A 14,510-nucleotide genomic window follows, 5' to 3' on the forward strand; every position below is an offset into this window, starting at 1 on the left:
AATATATTAATTGATATTGTGAAAGTTCTTACTTAATAACAGAAAATTTCAAACGTGATAGTGGTAACATTTTTTTTATTTTTATCACCATCTTCAACCAACATATATTTATGTTTGTATGCACAAAAAAATTTTACATATCTATTATCAAATTGACAAAAAAGACAAACAACATATATGTTTGTCGTAACAAGAAACTAACAAGAGACTGTTAACTTTTTAATCTTCATTGAACTCTTATTTGAAAATATCTCCCTTTCCTTTCAAGGCACCAAACATGTGGATATAACAAATACAGCTGAATCTATATTTAAAAAAATGACACAGATATATATAGATATATATATATATAATATAACATATATGAGAGCGAGATGATGGACAATATATATAAATATATATGAACATGAATATGAATATGACTATATGAATATAAAAAGAAAGACACCTTTCACTTAGGATTAGAACCAATATTTTGTCTCCACTCAGCAGCAGCATCCTGATTGCACGCACCATCAAAGTATGAATGTATGAATTCGCATTGATTCATTGATACTCATTATCACATGTCCCTTCTCTTTCTAATCTCTTTCCATCCTTGATCATGATCCATTATCCAGGCCCCCACACCCACCTCTCTACTCTCTTCCGTGGTCCAAACCAACAAACAAACAAAGCAATTAAACTGTGCTTGCATGGCCTAGACTTAGCTCATCCTTATTCTTTCTCTCTCCCTCTCTTCTTCATACGTCTAGTCCTCTCTGTCCACCATCTTCAACCATCTTATTTCATTCATTTCTCAATTTTCTTCTCTCTCTCTCTCTCTCTTTTTTTATATATATATATATTTTAAGTTTTGGTTTTCACCACAAATTGACATGGACTCATACCAACCAAAATGATTTTGTCTCCAATTATATGTTTCTTTCACATGTTTTCAGCCTGGCAACTAATTTATTCCTCTGTGATCACACTTAGCTCCTTAATTCAATTCATCTCTATTTATTATTCGTAGACTGATTGACTTTCTTTGTAGCTTATATCTTTTTTAATATAAAAGGTCTGTTTCCTAATTTGGTCTCTCTTATTGTTTCAGAAAAACAAAAATAATAATAAAAAGTAACAGCATGCATGTGGCATGCCAACCATGACTCTTGCATGAAAACAATGGAAACAGGAGGAATATAATGTGGTGTGTGATTAATAGAAGCCAACAAAACACCTGCTCAAACTTTGGTCATCAAAACTATAAAAATGGAGTAGTTCTGTTTTTATATGAAATGAGAAATTGACCATTTCTGCATGCATTGGCTGAATCTCAAGTCTTATTGTTTTGCCTTCACTGGTCCCCAGAATATACAGTATTTGTCTGCCAAGAATTATTGGAATCTTAATAATTAGTAAACTTGTACACATTTATTGATTGATGATCAATGATCAAAGAATGCATCATTGATAGACATCTTCAAATCAGCAAGCATGGATCAGAAATTAATGGTGTGGTAAAGAAACCTATATATATTGTTGAAACTTCCAATCTAGTGGTCACTAGCTAGCACATCATGTCAGCAATATAAATATATATATAAACACTACTGGAAGACGTGACCACAATAACAAGCCAAGCTATGAGATAAAATATATCTTTTCCACCAATATCATAAAGTGATTGTTCAATATCAATAGAAAAATATTACAATGGTTTTTGTTTTTTGTTGGTAACACTCAACTTTACTATTTCACTGAATAAAGACTATACCTTATTGTTAACTTGGAAGTAGTTGAAAGGTTCAATATCAATAGAAAAATATTACAATGGTTTTGGTAACACTCAACTTTACTATTTCACTGAATAAAGACTATACCTTATTGTTAACTTGGAAGTAGTTGAAAAATTCCAGTATTTTTTTAGATCTAAAAGATTAATTGGAAAACAAGTAAAATGACATTTAATCTTACTCGAGAAAAAAACACAACTCTTCAAAAAGAAATGCACATCATCACTTAAAGCATTTTTAAGAACTGTTTTAATATGAATCAAGCGCAATATGTTGAGTTAGATATCACCCATCCAACTTAACTGAGTATGTGTATTCAATACTTTTATGGGCTGCAGGTCTTATGATGGTGAAACTGTGAGTGGACCAAAACCCACTGGATATTAGTCTTTGGGCCTTTTTTGTTGTTCAATTATATTGATCAGTGGCCAAAATTAGCAAGTACTGGCTTGGCTTTGGCCTTTAAATAAACAACCAAAAAAATTAAATAATGGTTCATATTTGACATAGAACATGAAGTAATGTTGGGGTAAAAATATTATTAAAGAGATGAGAATTAGTACATATTAAAAAGTGCATACGCAGAAGTTAATAATTAATTAGTATGAGATTTATTAAAAAGACCGTTCTTGCCAGAGAATGTAAGATTTCAGATTGGATATAACTTCATTTACCCGGAATCTGTAACATCCCTAAATTAAAAATTCTAACTAAATTCACAATTAAGAAAATTTTTGCATTGTCCATATTTATATTAAAATAATATAATTATTGAGTAGGAAAATTTTAAATAATTATTAATAAGTTACAGGGGTTGAAACATAAATAACGTAAATGTTAGGGGTCAATATAGAAAAAAGACTAATATAAAATTAAACTAAATCTTGGGGATTAATGTGAATAAACAAATCTCTCTCTCTCTCTCTCTCTCTCTCTCTCTCTCTCTCTCTCTCTATATATATATATATATATATATATGTAGATACGTTTATTAACCTAAATTTAATCTCATATGCTAAGGCACTGATTTTTCCATCTTCCATACTTTCTTTTATCCTTGCCTTAATCCTTAGAGATTCCCGGATTTTAATTAATATAAATAGTTTAATAGGATTCTCTATTATTGTTAAATATTAGTTTTCAGTATCTCTTGGTTTTCTTTTTATCTTTCTCTCTTATTAAACAAATACAACTTAATGTTGTAATTTTGGTGAGATCCATATTTTGATTGAGGATGAGAAATACTTACTAATGTTATTACATAATTAGAAAGCATATATATATATATATATTGATTTGATGATAAAGATTTATATTGGATTAATTATGGATGTATTAGATTTTATATAATAGATCGGATGAGTTTATTTTGATATTTAAAGAAAAGCCCATAAATAACTTAATAAACGTCAATGTATATCATCGAGTAAAATTAAAAAATTTCATGAATATGTGTGTTTGGTTATAGATGAACATAATAGGGGTAATGCAGCGGGTAGACAGACTTAGGTTTAACATTGGGCAAGAGGTATGTATTTATTTATACTTGAATGTAATTGTATGCATGATAGTTTGAGTGATTGTTTTGTAATTACTTTATTTATGTTTATATAGAATTGTATATTTGATTATGTTAATTTATATATATATACATATATACGATGAATTTATTTGGATTGAAAGGTTTTTTTGTATATATATCTCTAAATATTAAATATGATGTTGTTGTTTTTTGGATTGATGACATGTTAGAATTTATGTTGTCATAAGTTAATAATAAATTATTCTATTTTGAGGTATGAATGTGATGAAAGAAGAAATAAAAAATATGTGACAGCGGGAGATTGGTTTAATGTTATGATGTAAGATATGTAATAATTGGAAAATGGTAGATAATTAATATAGGCGACGATGTGTGTTGTGATCATTCTTGTACTTGTCCATATATATAGGCGACAATAAGGTGCTGATACTTGTCCATATATGCGATAATAAAACGTTAAAATACTGTGCCCATACATGTATACAGGCGAAAGTAGCATTACCTCGGATTGATGTTATTGGATATGTCTCCATATGGGTGATGATACCGCATGTCTGGAAAGAGATATGACTACTATACTATGAGATATAGTTAGGTAGATCAAGCAAAGTCCAAATACATAAAACATAATAAGAGATTACGGTAAATATTTTGAGATTTTTAAATTGATATGATTAATTTGTGCATTATTTGACTGTTTAAATTTCTTATCATGAGAATTAAAATGATTTGATTATTTGCATGTTATTAAATGTATTTCTTTATATGACTACCTAGGTATAGTAGTAAATGATTTCTTTTGGCTAGTTGGAAAAGAATGGTGTGTTACATACTCTTTAATCCATAATTGTGACTGAAATTTCAGATAAATTTCTTAACTTAAAATATTTAACTAAACTGATCCTTATTCATGAGTTAACCCAACACAACTAAACTAAACTAAATTAATCAGTCAATCTGACAAGGTTTTTAAAGCATGTTTCGTGGTAATAGCTGCTAAGCTAGTGGTTGACAACCAAAGGAACACCAAATGGAAGGCTTCTCAGATTCTCCAGATAAAAATCTATCTACGAGTCCAAATTCCTCAAATACCATGTTCTTTTCACTTATTTTATACCTTCAAATGCTAGTAAGTTGTTGCCATTAGAGAAGAAACCGAGGTCAATTATGGAGAGGGAATTGCACCGTGTTTTCCATTAGCTTTACGTGCTTGTTTGTATGAGTTGTCACACTCCCCGTGGAAGTTCTAGATGAAATTGTAGCACAAGTCTATCTATATAAGCATCTCAACTAACCCCACTTTAAATTCATCAGCATCTCAATACTTGCTAATTCCTCCTTAATTAGATCTCTCTTCTGAGAGTTCTCTTCTCAAAGGCTTCTGTGTCTTTCCAGAGCATTAGTATGAATTCTTCAACTATGGCCAAAGAAGATGGCTTGAAGGTCAGCATGAAAATTTTAATATATTATATATATATATATATGTGTGTGTGTGTGTGTATCATCTCTCATCTTTCTCTTTAATTAATTCCCTTTCATAATTATATATTTATATGTATATGTGCTTGCCTTTGTGGCAGATTATTCAATTAAAGGTATCTGTTAACTGCTGTGAAGGATGCAAGAGAAAAGTATTGAAGGCCTTGAGCATTAAAGGTAGTAGCACCACTGAGTTTAATTTTGATTACTTTGTTCTTAATTATTCGTGAATATAACTGAAAATTTTAGTATGCAGGTGTTTTGAAGACAGAAATCCACCCAACTCTGGCCAAAGTGACTGTTTATGGGAGTGTAGATGTCGATACTCTTATCAAGAAACTGGCTAAACGTGGCAAAACAGCAGAGTTATGGTCATCAGAATCTATAGCAGAAACCAATCCAGATATCAGCCAAGATAAGGACATTGAAACTGTGAAAAAGAACAAAGATGGAGACAGTTCTAGCTCCATGAAAGAATACACGCATATGAAATATATCAACAGTGAGAAGAAACAAAGTGAAACCTCCACGTCTGATGCTTCAAATGCCACATTTCCTACAGGGTTTACACCAGTTGTTCCTCCTTCGAGCATGATGCTATCTCATGCAAGGGTGTTTTATCCAATGGAACCAAGTAGTGCCCCCATGGCATACTACATTGTAAGCCCACAATATCCTGGTTATGCTGGAGATCATGGTCATTATCCCTACCAAGTTCCAGTCTATCATCATCATCATCCTTATCCTCCTCTACCACCACAGCCTCCAGTGATGCAATCACAAATTACCGGGTTTTCGGATTACTTCAATGATGAAAACACGGTTGGTTGCCGAGTGATGTGAGACAATATGTATATCTATGTTTGCCACTGATCAATGTAGCAGTAACTAATTAGCACATGACACTCCTTTTGGAGTTTTTTGATTGATCTCTTTCTTCTCGTCCATAAATTAACTTTGCTTGGTGTGAAACATGAACGAGCTTTCTTGCATACTAAACGTGCTTAGTGGGATTGGCATTGGCATGGAAAGGAGATTCCTTGGTTGTTCTTTTGATTGTTTTCGAGTCATGAGAATCCTTGAAATTAATTAAGGGGAAAAATGATGAACATATATACATATGTATACATATATATATATATGAATTGGTCGTGGGGGGTTGGAATAAAGCAGCAATGACCATTAGCCATCCAAGTTGATAATTTAGGCAGCTTATTGACAATTGATAACAAAAAAGAATAATGCCATTTCTTTAGTTAACTGGTCAATGGTCAACTTATTAATTAATACATCTCATTCTTTGCTTATCTTCTTAAAATGGCCTTGTCCTTTTTGCTCTGGAGGAAGATGCTCACACTTTTCATTTAAGTGATGACATGTGCTTATAAATTTGGGGTGAATGATCGAGTCACGAGTTATTCTTTGTCCGATTTGGATTTGCTTTGACTGATATTGAGTGCTTGTTTTTGACCAGCATGAATTTCATTCTGGATATATTGTGTGCCCTACAAAAATAATATTCTGTTTTAAATATTATAATTAATCAGAAGCAACTTTGAAGTCAAATCCTAAGTTTTCTTTAGAAGGTACAATGAATCACTAAACCTTGATATTTATCATTGTACTAATAATAATAATAATAATAATATTCTCATACTGTACAACCCAATGGTATGATATCAAAGTGTAAGAGGGAAGTCATGGGTTCAAATCTCTACCACAACAGTACTGTTCCCCGTACTGTTCACCCGGGATTTCTATACTATTCTCATACTGTACATCCGGGTTTCAGTACTGTTTAGTACTGTTTATATTCATAATAATATTTAAAGGCATAAAATAAAATTGTAGGAATAATGTATTTTCAATAAATTATAATTTATCTATTTTTATTAATTTTTTTTTGTGCCAATAGTGGTTTTCCACCATCTCTTTCTCAATTATTTTTATTTTTATTGATCTGAGAGTGTTTGCATAAATTCCAACCGATTTTCTTTTAAAATGTTTACATTTTTTTTTTTTTGAAAAAAAAAACTATATCCTTTATTAAAAAAAAGAAATACAAAACACAGCAATCAGGCCCACAATAGCAATCAGGCCCAAGAACGAGCCCATTCTTTTCCGAGTTGCACCACCACCAAAACTGAAGTTTGGAAAATGGAGGGCAAGATGGGCGGGAAGGGGGCCTTCTCATCCGTTTCACCCCGCCATTTTTTCTCCTTTTTAAATTATTTTTATTTTTATCAATAATAAATCTTTTATTTCGATGAAGAGATTCTTTCAAATCATTATGTGATTGTATTCTTTCGATCGAATTCTTCATTATTTTTTTATTTTTTTATTTTTGATAATCTTGTGTTTATTTTTTCAATTCCAATGGACTTTCGAAACCCTAGCGATAGAAGCGAAGGATCATCGAGATCAACTGGGTTTTTTCTTCTTCGTTTGCTCAGCGATGGCGCCGATCTGTTCTCTCTGTTGCCTGATCGGATATATACTGTCGGAAGGGACAAGCGGCGCTGTGACATCATCGTCGTCGACGGCCGCCGTTGTGTCAGCCGGATGCACTGCCAGGTCTTTTTCGATGGCTCCAATGGCAAACTGAGACTGGTGGATGGCTTCTTTCTTCAAGCTAGGCCCTCTGTGAACGGGGTGTTTCTCAATGGCCGGCGGCTTCGTAGAGGAGCCACGAAGGATCTGTCAGTTGGGGATGAGATTTTGCTTGGTTGTAGGAACCGGTCAAGCTCCTGTTGCATGGCGAGGAGTGGATTTGTAGTAGAGATGATTGTGTTTCGTGGAGCGGCCGGAGGCTCTGATGCACATAAGGTGTTTGATTCAATGAGAGCAGTGGATCCTGGGGCATTGAGTGATGTGGGGTTGAGAGCTAGAGCGGGATTACTCTTGAGGTATTGTGGCAAGGTTTTACAGTCTGCTGATCCGGTGTCCTATTTGAGGAATTCTCTCCATCTTGAGATTGGCACCGGAATTGCAGGTATTGAAAAGATTAGAGGCTCAGGTGACGATCTCTTGGCAGCTGTTGCCAAGAATTATGGTCATGTTGTTGTTCAGAGTGGCAAGGATAGAGTTTTCTCGGGGAATCCCATCAAGAAGGTCAGGAAAACTGGTGGTCCTTTCCAGCCAAGGGAAGACATATTGTGGAGGAGTTGCAATTCGAATGGAAAGAAGTTGTTTCTCAATAAACTGGATCTAGTGGGGTGTGATATGGCTGATCAGGGCAATGTTGTTTCTTTGCTGGAGCTTTTTCACCCTGTTGAAAGCCTTGTGCGAGTGTTTGCTGCAACCTTTACCAGTGATATTCCTTGGTATGTCATTAATTACCTTTTTTTTTTTTGTTTCTCTTTGACTTGCCAATATGCATGTTGATTGCTAGGCACTGTATCAAGCTTGCCAAATCACGGTTTTATTTATTTATTCAATCTGTGTGACATACCATTCATGTAGCATGAATTTATTTTAAAACTCATTTTCTTGAACTGTTAATTGCAACTTAAATAATGCAGGTTCTTGTCATCTTGTCGACTTCCTAGCCATCTACCAATTACAATTGCGTGCCATAGCACAGAAAGATGTTGGAGTTCAAGTCATGATAAAAGAACATCGAAACCATACTCTTCTTATCCAAATTTATTGCTTGTGTATGTGCATCAATTCAATTTTACTGATATTTGCTTGCGTTGAGTGTTTTTTGCATAGTATAATTCATTGTTCACAGTGATGGAATCCTTTTTAACTATTTTATTACCAACATATTTGTTTGTAGCTACCCTCCCTTCCCTGATATTATAGCTTTTGGGAAAGATCGCAAAAAACAAGGTGTTGCATGCCATCACCCAAAATTATTTGTGTTGCAAAGGGAGAGTGGTATTCGTGTCATCGTGACTTCGGCAAATCTTGTTTCAAAACAGGTAACTGCTCTGGTGCAAGCCATCATTCTAGATTGATATATTCTTTTCCTCTGCATTTTTATATAGGCTGTCTCAATGTGTTCAGAATGTCATACAAGTGAAAAATGTTCAACTATGACTGCACAGAGAGAGAGAAAAAAAGTGTTAGCCAAAATGTCTATTTTCCCTACATGTGTCTGCATACTTACTTAGGCCTGCTTTGGCAGTGGAAAAATGTAACTAATACAGTCTGGTTTCAAGATTTCCTTCGAAGAAGTTCTCCGGATTATTCATCTTTATTTGGCAGACCTGAACATACAAAGTGTGACTTTGCTGCTCAACTAGCTGGGTTTATTGCATCACTTATCATCGACGTGCCCAGTCAAGCACACTGGATTACAGAATTAGCAAAATTTGATTTTACCGGGTCTCAAGGTCATCTGGTTGCTTCAGTGCCTGGAATATATGTGCAGAACCCACCCTATTTTGGAGCTGATCATTGCTTGTCAGTAAGTAGTTACAATATATTTCAATCTAATAACTGTGTCGACTGAAATGACCGTATATGTAATGCACATGATGCTTGTAAGTTGGCGAAAAAAGTCTACCTGTTATTGCTGTTCTCTTGACATGATTGATATATGAAACACTTGCGTTTGGAGCTTTTTTATCATCTACCTTAAGAATAATGTGGTATTTGTTCAAATTTGTTTTATGCCACACTCTTGTAGTTACCATTGTGTTGGAACATCATCAAGGTTGTCTCTTGTTTTATTTTATTTTATTTTATTTTTTTCCAGCTCTGCTGCTTATACAGTAAAACTTCACTGGTTCTTATTTAGTCTGGGTTGATCCTCTTCTACATTGATGCTGATAGCTCTTTAACCATTTATGTGGGCAACCGCACTTGTATACATCAAATTCCTCAACAAAACGATTTATTTTGTATTTATTGTGCATCCTCATCTTGCAATCAATTTTTAGGCTTAATATTGCATGGTACTTTGTTTTTCAGTTTCTAAATTTTCTCGTATGCACCCTATAACTCGAGAAAACAATGCCCTTGTCCTTTTGAATAATTTGGTGTCACTATGATGTAGGCCAAGCAGATTGAGCGGTTACAGCCTAATGCTGTGGACTTTCTTGGTTCAGCTCATTCATCAGTGGTAGGTTTAAGACATCGATTTAGTACCACATCTGATGCAACTGGTGCACAACTGAAGATTCTGGCTTCAATTCTTGGTAAAGGTCGGGAAAATGCAAGTGGGCTCTTTGAAGTTCTTTTGCGAAGGAACAACAATATACCCGCTGATGTTAATGCTGTGAGCGTTCTTGTTGCTGACTTGGATGAATTTTCTGAGGGAGGTAATTCCTGAAAAGCACTTGCATGTGCTGATAAATGTTTCATGGTGTACAATCTGGTGCTGGTCATTCTTTGATCATAAAAAAACAGCATAAAATGCTTTGTAGGCTATGTTTTACTGCTTATTCTTATAATGTATGATAAGATTACAATGTTACTCAGATACTTGCTGTCCAACCATTGAAGCATTTGTGTTTATAATGTCCATATCATGCTAACATAGATTTTCTACTCTGGTTATATGCTGGAAAATATGACATGCTTTGAACTATAGCCTTTAATTTCTTAATTTTCAGATTTTAAATATTTTTTCTTCAAGTCCAACTTTTTTAAGATGCTGTGACAATGCATAGTCTGCAAATAATACTATGCTCCTTTCTTTAAACAGATTGTTTACAACTGGGGTTTTTGCCTAGAGATGTGGCAAGCTGGGTTTCTCCTCTTAGTGATAGTGGTTTTTTCAGATTTTCCGCATTCATTTATCCTAAAGAAGCCTTGGCAGCTGCTTTGGACGAGAGCAACATGAAAGCACAGCTAATATTGTATGTGTCACAGGCATGTCTATCTGGTTTATTTAAGTGTATTATTTACTTGTGATTTATCATCATTTCACTGCTTCAATTGCTGGTATTGATCTTGTTGACCACTTCAAATCTTAAAAGCAGGGGCCTAAGTTTTCTGAAATTTCAAGGTTGATTCAACCAATGCATGTGGTCCCTTTATGCTCGCTTCTTGCATCAATTCAGAGATGTTTAGGCCTATGGCGCTTGGAAGAGGTATAATTTCATAGAGCTTTCCTAATTGATGTTTTCTTTTTGTTATGTGTTCTTTGTTATGGCACTATTTCTATAGGCTAACTGCAAGTGGTCGATATATCACGTTATTCACTGTCCAGGACTTGTGTCCATCTGGCTCTCTCAGCGCTTTCATGATGGCCTCTCATATGTTTGATTAATTATCAGACTGTGGGAGCCACATGGACTTGGGTTGCGATGCGCGACTTTGGTAGTGTAACTTGTTTTGTTATCTCAAAGAAATGCATCTCTTTCAAAGATTTGCACTGGATACAACTAAGAAGGGATTTCTTTCCTTCCTAAAATGTTATGCCCTCTAAGTTTCTTATTTTTTTTCTTTGAACTTATTTATGATTCTATTGTTAATGCTAGTGAAAATTTGCATAATGGCATGTGTGCCTTGGAAAATTTATTATAGGTGCGAAGTCATCATATGACATCAAATTTCATTGATTTGTGCATCATGCATACACCATGGCGTTAGTGATAAGGGTGCCAATGCTTCTGTTATTTTCTTTCTTATTTTTTGGGTTGAAGATGTTCCCCAGCAAAGTCTTGAATCAATTGGTTGTTGATTTCTTGCACAACTTTTGGGTCTAATCAGGTATTATCTCAACACAAATGGCCTGAACTTTTGGAGAATGATTTTGTATATGGTGAGAATTTATAAATGGTATTATTTCTCCCTTTTGCTATGTGCTTAGAGTTAGTTTAATGACACTCTCTTGCTCTTATTAATCTCTTTTAAGCTTCTTCATCCATTGGGACTTCAGTCAGCACACAATTTTTAGCCACCTTCTCGTCAGCTGCTGGGAAAAGGCTTTATGAACATGTTGATTCTGATGAATCAGACCCAGAGGTAATGATTTTTAGCAATTCTTTACACTGAAATGCTGTCTTCATGGAACCATCACCTGACCTATCGTTGCATCCAGTGGGGTTGCTGGAGCGCCAAGCATGAGGCTATAAATCCTTCCATGAAGATCGTATTCCCAACCATTGAGAGAGTAAAGAATGGTGCTCATGGAATCCTGCCATCAAGATTTATGCTCTCTCTATCAGAGGTGAACTATATCCATTGTTGGTCATTCAATAATGGTGCTGGTGCCCAAGCTTTTGATAGTTTCTGCCTATTTTTATTAATGAATTTTCTTGGCATCAATGAACTGACCACACTCATATCCCTTACAGAAAACATGGCAGAGATTGAGAACTACAAACATATTCCGTGATGCAGTTCCTAATCCAGATAATAGAATTGGCTATCCAATGCATGTAAAGGTACCATTAGACTAATCATATCTGTGAATTTTATCAGTACATTTACTTATCGTTTCATCATGTTGATACACATTACCATGCACATGCAGATAGCACGACGACGCTTCCATTCCAAGACAGGCAAAACATCGTTCGGTTGGATATATAGTGGTTCGCACAACTTCAGTGCGGCTGCCTGGGGGCAAATTGTTCACCTCCCGTCTCAATCAAAAATTCCTGGAGCTCGTGCTATAGCTAATGAGTTAAGCCCCAGATTGCATATCTGTAACTATGAGCTTGGTATTCTCATAGTTGTGCCTCCATCAAAGGAAGTTGATAAAGAGAGCCTGGGCTTGGATGAGGTCATCCTGCCATTTGTAACTCCTGCACCAAAATACAGAGAGGGTGATAGGCCAGCAACAACGAAGGCCATGAGAGAGGCCTTGGCTGAAGCTGCTGTTGCAGAGGGGGAAATTTCTGCAGCTGTCTTTGCTGCAGAAGATGGGGATGTCCAGGGAGAAGAAGAAGTAGAAGAAGAAGAAGAAGAAGAGGGAATCTCAGAGACGGCTGAGTTTGTTGCTGAAGAGAAGGAAGAGGAGAGAATATATGCTGAGATGCTTTGGAGCCAAATGGACTCGTCTGAGAGTTAGCATGGGGTATAAGCTCTAATATGATGAGATGGAATGCATCACCTAATGCATCATAGACATCCAAGATATGCACACAAGAATTGGAAATTAAGTAAGTGCTCTTTACATGTGATTATGCAGCTGAGATCTTCTACAAAGGCTTGCTCACCTGTTATCTCTTGGATTACATTTAAATGTTTGATATGTATCAAATATCAATAACAGACAGCTTGCATTTCATTTGATTCTGTGGCTGTAAAGAATTAGCCATCATGCTGCTCTGTGAACTTTATTATGTATACCAAGGTGAAGAAAGGAAAAACCTATTAATTTTTTTCTTAGCGACAAATGTTCTAATAAAATTATCATCGCCTGTTGTAAAGTAAGAGAAGGCAAAACAATGTGTCATATATGAGGCACACCGGTGCTTTGGTTAAACTCTATAGTAAATCATATGTTCCATGATATATACATGTTGTCATGGACATATATACAACTTTGACAAAAATTAAGTTCTTTTGGATGAAAATCCACAAATTCTTTGGATCTCACATGAGACAAAGTTGAAGAGTCCTTTTAACTTCAACCAGCGGAAAACCAATGAACTGCATCTGGTCACACACAAACAACAAGCTAACCTTTTCTTGTGTTGATCTACTCATTGATTTTCAAAAGGCTTTAATAGTGTTAACATTTGATAAGTTGACCTCATGAAAACTAGTAAGTTGCTCAACTTAATTTAAATTCAAGAATTAACAGTATCCTACCTTGATCCTATTCACATTCAGGGGCCTTGACCTATGAATCACTGCCTATCACATTGGCGAGGTACTGAGATTTTTGTGGGCAGAGACACTGAGATTTTTGTTTCCACCAAAATACCAACTGGAGGATATTTTAGGCCATCTAGATTCTAAGTTTAACTAAAATACCTAAAGTTCTATGAGCAACAGCCTCAGCAAACAACTATTAGGATTCCCAATTCAACAAATTACTAAGGCAGGAAACAAGTATGGAAACAACATATAATTCTACAAGCATAAGTATAGCATGCGATAAATCAACTATCACAATTCAAGACATTGCTCGCATAAGAAATCACAAAAACATTAACAAACAAAGACTTATCATTGACAGGCCATTGCTAAAACAGGAAACAGAAAAGGCAGCAAAATATAATTCTACAAGAAAGAGCATCCGCATTCAGCAAACAGTGAATTAGACTTCATAATGCAAAAGACGTAGCATAGAGAACAACAATTGCAGCAGCAAATAATTCTACAAGCAAGAGCATCAACAAGCAACAAATGGCCTTCAAAATTCATGAAATCACTGATATGCAAGACAATTACTACAAGTCTAATCATCAACAAGAACTAAATGGACTTCACAATGCAAGGTTTACTAATACAGTAAATGAAAATGGCTGCAACATACAATTCCACAAGCAAGAGTGTCAACAACCAATCAATCACCCCGCATAATAAAAGAATTATTAGTACATGAAACAAAAACAGCAGCAAAGTATGACAAGAACATCAGAAAACAATGAGTCACCATTCACAATTCAAGAAAGTAATAATACAGTATAGCAGATTTTGCAAAGCATAAATGGAATATCAGTAAGCAAATGAATCACCTTCACAATTCAAGAAGTCAGAAATGCAGGAAACAACAGCAACAACTAATTAATTCCACAAGCAGGAGCATCAGCAAGCGATGAATCAGTTTCACAAATTAAGAAATTACCAAAGCAAGA

General features: G+C 34.9%; 2 protein-coding genes across 3 annotated transcripts; both read left to right on the forward strand.

Annotated features, from left to right (window-relative positions):
- Positions 1-3,264: 3,264 nt before the first annotated feature.
- Positions 3,265-5,681, forward strand: LOC120260203. Its single transcript, XM_039267642.1, has 4 exons — positions 3,265-3,306; positions 4,669-4,764; positions 4,902-4,977; positions 5,057-5,681. The coding sequence occupies exons 1-4, from the start codon at positions 3,265-3,267 to the stop codon at positions 5,641-5,643; spliced, it is 801 nt and encodes a 266-aa protein (XP_039123576.1). The 3' UTR covers positions 5,644-5,681.
- Positions 5,682-6,965: 1,284 nt separating this feature from the next.
- LOC120261995 lies at positions 6,966-13,092 on the forward strand. 2 transcript variants are annotated; one of them, XM_039270027.1, is made up of 12 exons: positions 6,966-8,123; positions 8,322-8,456; positions 8,582-8,726; positions 8,933-9,214; positions 9,806-10,070; positions 10,457-10,623; positions 10,734-10,844; positions 11,467-11,518; positions 11,612-11,721; positions 11,798-11,926; positions 12,054-12,143; positions 12,233-13,092. In XM_039270027.1, the coding sequence occupies exons 1-12, from the start codon at positions 7,177-7,179 to the stop codon at positions 12,770-12,772; spliced, it is 2,973 nt and encodes a 990-aa protein (XP_039125961.1). In that variant the 5' UTR covers positions 6,966-7,176; the 3' UTR covers positions 12,773-13,092. The 2 variants fall into 2 exon arrangements, with proteins under 2 accessions (XP_039125961.1, XP_039125962.1); XM_039270028.1 differs by lacking the exon at positions 8,322-8,456.
- Positions 13,093-14,510: the final 1,418 nt, after the last annotated feature.

This window comes from Dioscorea cayenensis, chromosome 5 (assembly GCF_009730915.1).
Source record: "Dioscorea cayenensis subsp. rotundata cultivar TDr96_F1 chromosome 5, TDr96_F1_v2_PseudoChromosome.rev07_lg8_w22 25.fasta, whole genome shotgun sequence".
In the NCBI taxonomy this organism is placed as follows: Eukaryota; Viridiplantae; Streptophyta; class Magnoliopsida; order Dioscoreales; family Dioscoreaceae; genus Dioscorea; species Dioscorea cayenensis.